Here is a 7565-nt window from a genome sequence, read left to right on the forward strand (position 1 = left end):
CCCCCCACCCCCACCCGCACTCAGATGCAGCAGATTGGGTATCGCCCAGGACCAGTTGCCCCTCAGCGGTGCAGCCAGCCAGCACTCCCGGTCCGTGGAGCGACCACCTCTATTAAATTCTTCAAATTTTACCCATGTGGAACAAGTGCTCTGGTTTGAAGATTCACTTTATCATGCACAAGGGGAATTCTTTCACGGAGAAACAACTTTCGAAAAAATCAACAACAGAAGGATAAAAACCAAGAAACAACAGTCTGCTTCAAGTAACAAAATAAAAATTGCAGCGAGGCTGGGCCACACAAATGGTGTACAACAAGACTAAAAGCACTTCTAGCTGTCATTGTAAAGTATATGTGCCACACAACAGACAGGAAACCTCTGGTCTGTGCACCAATTTGCTCTGTGACACCACACAAAGCTCCTGCTGGGTGTGACACACAGTCTGTAGCCTTCAGACAGACGGAGATCAGAGCTGTTGCCTGCATATCCTGAAGCAGCGGCACTAAAAAGTCTAAATTCAGATTACATTACATGAGGTGAATAACTGGCACTTGACCCCAGGAGAGGGAAAGTTATTTACACTTTTAATCTGAGTAAAAACTGCAACATTGTAGAAATCCTCCACAGAAAACAAAATTCCTGGATTCAAAAGTGTATTATCATTTTAAGATTTAAAGATTTCAGAAACTCAATTGGAAAGAAATGTTCATTGACTTTTCTGGCAGCTTCTTAAGGTTGTTCAGAGCACCTTAGACTATTGTAGTTCTTCGATTTTAGATGAGTGGAAACAACTACTTCTGGTGCACAACTCCATTCTGAGCAAATCTACTTCTATTAAATTATCATGTTCAAGAGTAGATTTAAAAAAATAAAAATAAAAAAAGGTAATTATTGCACTGACAAAGAACACAAGTTTTTTAAAATTAATTCTTCAGACTCACTTACCACAGATTCTCCTAAACCAGTCACTTTAGGTTTCTGCTGATAACAGCACTGCCTTACTGTCACCAAAATCACCAGTAGCACATTCAATTCTACAACTTGCTGCTGTAACTTTCTGGTTTTGTTCATTTGCCTCCAACAAAGTCACGTTTAGTTTAAGAGGAGAAGGTTTGACTGTGACTCTTTCATTGTAATTTCTGGGCTTAATCCCTCTTGTTTTTTTGTTTTGTTTTGTTTTGGTGTGGCAATTTCCCTGAGGGAATAAAATTTTATTCTAATTCTGTTCTAATTCTAATTCTTGATCACTTGATAAATGTGTTTTCAAGTTTTTTGTTTGGTTATTTTTCTGGCTTCTGTCCTGTGTTAACTTAAGAAAAGAATACAATTGCATATTTCTGAAAGTGAAAAATTCAGAGGTCAAGTAGGAATGACTAAAACAAATTAAAGTCCCCATAATAAGTGTGCTTGTGTAGTTTATATGGGTTTCCAAACTGAGACATTAGGTTTAATGTTCCTCTAAGGAAATTTAGTGTAACGCTAAATATAAATTTTAAACATGATGTTGTTTTGCCTGCTGTATCTCACTTATTTCACTTTTATGTGTTTCAGGATGTCCAGCAGGCCGGATCAACGCCCAAAACAGAACTGTAGAACTCATAAAAGAATTGTAAATGAATAATTATACATTAAATAAAAAAAATTAAATGGAAAAGAAACATCTGATGTGAATTCTGCCTGCTGTGATAACAGAATGATTTTGTATCACACACTTGTCTTGCCTTTCAGTACAAAGGAAAGTATGCAAGGTTCCCATTTGCATGTGTGCATGTGTATATCATGTGTCCTCACTTATTTACCCATGTATGTTATGTTATGTCTGTTTACACGAGTGCGAGCCGTCTGTGGTCTGGTTAGTCGACCTCAGGTCACTAACCACAAGTCGCAGCGATCTGGCAGAGTTTGTTAGTCTGTCCGCTAATGTTATTGTCAGAACCACAACACACCGACCTCAGAGAGACTGACAGAAAGCAGACTGGGAAGATGTGGATGGAGGCAGTTAAAGACACAGTAGTAGTTAGTGGTAGTTTCTCATATGATTCATTCAAGATAGAAAAGTCAAGTGGAGTCCAGTCACTTTTATTTATACAGCACAATTAAAAATAAAAACAACAGAAGTGCTTCCCAGACGAGACAGACGGCTTAACAATACAGAAGTTAAAAAGAAACGCATAACACAATAACCACAATAGCATGAGAGCCAAGGTGAAGCCTGAAAGGAAAATGAAGAAGCTGCTGAAGAAAAGGCAGCAAACAGAGTAATTCACAGGAAGAGGCCGTAAAATTAAGTTAAGAGTATATGACCATGGGGCAACATCACGAAAAGAAAGAGAATTAATGCATGTCTATAAATCTGATTTAACATAATCAGTGGTGGGACAGGATTTATAATGGGATGGGAGAATATATCAGAGCATCAGTGCACAATTGAGATATTTACCTTTGGTTCTGAGATGTAAGTGGGAGACTGAAAGGAGGTTTTTTTAGAGAACTTAGATTACATTATGGAATTACCACAACCATAATGTATTGTGCTGCTATTCTACTGTACTGAGGATTTTAAAAACTAACTAACTATGTTATGTGCATCTGCAGACAGGTGACCAAAGCACATTGTTGAGGCTAGTGACAAAGCTATGAAGGCAAAATATCATATTTTCAGTTTTATTTTTATGTACTTGAAGAAAATTCCTCAACATCCAGTATTTGATGTTGTCTCAACAGTTATAAAGGCTCATTAATAAGTAAGCACTGACAGGTGTTAACAGATAAAACTGCGAACATTTTCCAAGAAATAACCAAGAGAACGCATGTGAGAGAGACAGAAAAGGTCCCTAAGATGCACCTTTTGGGGATGTGACATTCACTAGGAGCAGGGGATGAAGAACAATTGTCCAATCTGATTAAACTGGTTCTTTTGCTCAGGTAGGAGGTGAGAGAAAGAAACATTTCCAAAAAATAAAGTGTGTAAATAAAGTGAAAAAACACAATCTGCGCAAGTTAAACTAACATGAAAATTCTCAGTGTGGGTTGTTTGGAGGCAGCAATCACACGCAATTAAAAAAAAAAAAAAAGTAGGGCATCTAATTCAAAATTAATTTGATATTTGACTTGAGGACATATCAAGCTCTGTAAATATGGGATAAAAGGGAGAGTATCTTGCTGTAAATGCTGTAAAGGCTCTATAAAAGAACAACAGATGGGCTGCAGACATCAAGAGTGAAAAAGTTTGGGCTTGTCCCAAAAATATTCTCTCAAGCAAGAAGGGAATTTCAAGGCCCAGACTGGGATCAGTATAATTAGTGGTGTTGCACTGCCAAGCGGATACATCCGGCGGAATTGGGAAAGCCTGGCAGGTGGACACTTCTCAGAGACCAGATGGAAATATACAGTATGCATCGCCCGCCATCTGAGTTTGTTTATGGCTGCAACTGAGACAACCGACAGATGAGACGATGTTACGTAAAGAGCCAATGGGGGTCAAAGGGTGACAGACATGACACTGTGTTTTAGTCCTCTAACATCAAAAGGTGACTTATAAGTTGAGGTGCCCATATAGTTAGCTTCTCCTTATGTTTGATTTTAAATATTACTGCACCCCTGAGCCAGTGATTAAACAATTCAGCCCCTAATTACTCATGATTAGAATATGATTCAATCTGCATGTGGGTTGTTTGTCATATTTATTTCACAGTCATTTTTAATAAACACTCGAGGCTGCTCCTGGCTTCACATCATGAACAAAAAAAAACACCTGCTCTAAAATGAAAAATAGCCTGGCCTTCTGTGTCTGACAGCTGATTGACTGAGACATTTGAATTGTTCCTGAATATTAATTTAGTCTTTTAAGTTTAAACTTTCTAGATTATTTTTTAAACTCAGTAGTTTAGCTCTGGATGCAGGCAGCAGAAACTGATGAACATCTGTAGTGCTGGAGGCAATAACCATAACAGTGTGTTTTATCTGAACCATTCCTCCTAAAAAAAACAACCATTTGCTGTGATGTCCCAGATTACACAAGGTAACCAATGGTTGTCAAAGTAAAGTTTTCAAAAGTTTAATTTCTGACACCTAATGCTAGCACAAAGAAATGCAACAGATTCTTTTACATCATTTTGATAACGCTAGCTTTCAGGATTACTTTATTGCATATATGTATGGAGCTTTCAAAAGACATGGCACTGATTTGACACTATAGTGTATATCTCATTGGGCTATAGAAACCATGTAAACCATAACAACTCTCATGTTGGGTTATATTACAGCTGTGATGGTACAGTTTTGCTGTCGATTGATGCTGGTGATCATGGAAACACCACGAAAAGAAACTCATAGCCCCAGCCAATTGTATTCTGTAATTTGTGTTATTGTAGGTGTTAAATTTATGAGTTCACTGAGCTGGTGAGGTCGATGGTGAGAAAATGAATGTCGTCTCTTATGACATTTGACATGTGAAGCAACTCTCCTCCTTCCTCTCCTGCTCAAACTAAACACGATACTCTCTGTGCTTCAGATCTCACGGGCCTGTTGGTTTAAACTGAGCAGGAACTTGGCTCTTACGGTCTCGAGGAAACATTATAAATCTACATCTAAAACTGGTCTCTAAGAAAGACAAGTCTTTAATAAGTAAGCAATAAGTATACTGTATGTAGAAACACTAGTCTATTCTCTAGCCAAGTGCATGACTAATGTTAGTCCCAAGTTTTCAAAATACATCTTTTTTTTTTTTTTTATTTTAACCATGACCTGATGTATTCAAAAATATCTATTTACACAGCATATTAGATTTTAATAAAGTAGTTGGATTACAGAGAGGCCACTAACAGACTAGGTTTTCTGACTGTGCAAGAGATCTGACCTTATTCAAACAGAATCATCAAAAAATCTGTCTGCTAAATATCAGAGCAATACACAGGAAATCTCTCTATATCTTCTAAGATTATAAAAAAAAATACACTAAATCTTTACAACTAAGGAAAATATACAATATACAAGACTTGTGAGGGTCATTTTAAATGTATGTCCAGCATTATGTGTGTGTTTGGATTTTACTTTCAATTAAATGTCAGAAAGCATTGAGGAGAGAATTATCTTTGCGCACTGACCTTTTTTTTTTTTTTTCAAATATCCAGTATATATGTTTAAAATAGTGTTTTCCTGTGTTTTCTGATAAATAAAGTACTTTATTTAACTGTCTGTCAGCCCGTCTATCTATCTATCTATCTATCTATCTATCTATCTATCTATCTATCTATCTATCTATCTATCTATCTATCTATCTATCTATCTATCTATCATCTANTCTATCTATCTATCTATCTATCTATCTATCTATCTATCTATCTATCTATCTATCTATCTATCTATCTATCTATCTATCTATCTATCTATCATCTATTTATCTATCTATCTATCTATCTATCTATCTATCTATCTATCTATCTATCTATCTATCTATCTATCTATCTATTATTACCTTGAAATACACTTGAACACTGTAAGTAATTATTTTTTCTTTATAAAATAGATGTATCTTAATTAATCTTAAATAATTTTCTGCTGTTTTTAAGCTTATATCAATATAAGTAGTGGGTAGACATACAGATTCAGTGGGCTCCTATAAACCTCATGTGGCAACATTCTTGTATTACAGCAACTTTCCCTCCATTCAGTTCTTTCCTGATGTTAAACTTTACATTTCATCATATTTCATTGTCGGCACGATGTAGCTTTTCTTATAGGTACTGTGCTGGAAGGTGAATGCAGGACCATGAAAAACAGGAAACCTTCTGTCTGTCTGTCTGTGAGCTTCTACACGCACAGTGAGGTAATGGTTTTAAAAAAAAACAAAAAAAAAAACGCCTCAAACTGGTCATTTGAAAGTTGTTTGTTCCAGCGATACGAAGCATGTGCATTATGCAAGTAGAGAATGGCTTCAGTTATCCAACACTAACACTTAAAGTCTGTGCTGCCGTACACTAACAGACCTTAGCTGACAACTGTGTAGTTAAAACTCATTTATTTTATAGAAATTATGAAATAAGTTAAAAAAAAAAAAAAAAAAAAAAGCAGATCAAAAGTAAGCACATCTGTACAATTCTAACACTTTCAAAAACCATAACATTAGAATAAGGGGTTCCAGATATACTAAGCACCAATGCTTGGAACCTCCTTCGAGAATGTCCGGTGAAATCCACAATCTGGTTTTGTCATGCATTTAGAACCAAAAATGCATCAACTTATCAGAACATTCATTTAACATAGTGTAAAAGTCTATAATGAATACCAACAAATATTTTGCACATATTCCTCATTGGGGCTGCAAGGTGGTTCGGTGGTTAGCACTGTTGCCTCGCAGCAAGACGGTCGCTGGTTTGCGTCCTGGTGGGGAAACCCGTGATCTTTCTGTGTGGAGTTTGCATGTTCTCCCCGTGCAGCGTGGATTCTCTCTAGGTTCTCCAGCTTCCTCCCACAAGGTCCAAAAACATGTTGAGGTTAATTGGTGATTCTAGATTGTCCGTAGGTGTGAATGTGAGTGTGCTTGGTTGTCTGTCTCTAAGTGTAGCCCTCTGATAGACTGGTGACCTGTCCAGGGTGTCATCTGCCTTTGCTCTAAGTCAGCTGGGATAGACTCCAGCCCCCCGTGACCCTAGTGAGGATTAAGCAGTGTATAGATAATGGAAGGATGGATGGATGGATATTCTATCTTGGGGTCCAATGGACTCCGAAAGACCTTCTACATATGACAGCATGAAAGTCCTGAATAGGGTTAAAAAAAAAATCATATCACTGTAAGGAAAATCCTCTACAAGTAGCAAAGATTTTAAACAACTGCCATTTTGCCCAGAATCGTCTGCCCAAACACATTCAATCCAAGAGCAGACAGTTTAATTGTAAAAGAAGTCCTCAGGAACTCCAAAATTCAATCACAATATCTGTAAGTAACTCATGTGATAGTGCATGTGTCTACAATCAGAAAGAGATCGCACCTACATTGGAGGCAAAAAGAACATTAGAGCAAAACTAGTTTGCCAATGACCGTACAGACAAAGAGCAGGCCATTTGGATTATTGCGCTCTGGACAGATGAATCAAAGATAGAGCTGGTTGGCTGCAGTACAGTAACAGTAGACATGTTTGGCACAGACTGAAGGCAGCCTTTCAGGAGAAAATTCTCAAACTAACTGTGAAGGTTGGTGAAAATATTATGGTTTGGGGTTTCTTCATTGCCTCAGGGGAATGGGCAGGATTTCTACATCTATTCAAAAGCACTCAAAGATCATGTGAAGCCATCTGTCCAAAAAGGTGAAACTGAACCTTTCCCCAGGACAACCATCCTATAAGCATACTCAAAAATAAGAAATGGAGAGTTGTGGACTGGTCTGGCCAACGTCCTGATTTGAATCCCACTGAAATCTTGTGGGAGGAATTGAGATGGGCAGTGCATGCGAGAAAACCCTCAAACAGGAATTTTGCACGAAATAGAAGAGAACAGGTTCAACAAGTCCATGTCAGAGAGTTGTGGAAACAATTATGCAAAATGCACCTCAAGAAGTTATTTCTGCT

At 37.4% G+C, this 7565-nt stretch overlaps 1 protein-coding gene across 1 annotated transcript in view; it reads left to right on the top strand.

Annotated features, from left to right (window-relative positions):
• The window catches only part of erp27 (endoplasmic reticulum protein 27), a 6107-nt gene extending 4514 nt beyond the window's left edge, over positions 1-1593 (top strand). Inside the window, exon 7 of the mRNA XM_008277458.1 lies at positions 1552-1593. Coding sequence (XP_008275680.1) covers positions 1552-1593 — 42 coding nt within the window. The remainder of the gene's footprint in view (positions 1-1551) is intronic.
• Positions 1594-7565: the final 5972 nt, after the last annotated feature.

This window comes from Stegastes partitus, unplaced genomic scaffold (assembly GCF_000690725.1).
Source record: "Stegastes partitus isolate 25-593 unplaced genomic scaffold, Stegastes_partitus-1.0.2 Scaffold3, whole genome shotgun sequence".
Taxonomy (NCBI): domain Eukaryota; kingdom Metazoa; phylum Chordata; class Actinopteri; family Pomacentridae; genus Stegastes; species Stegastes partitus.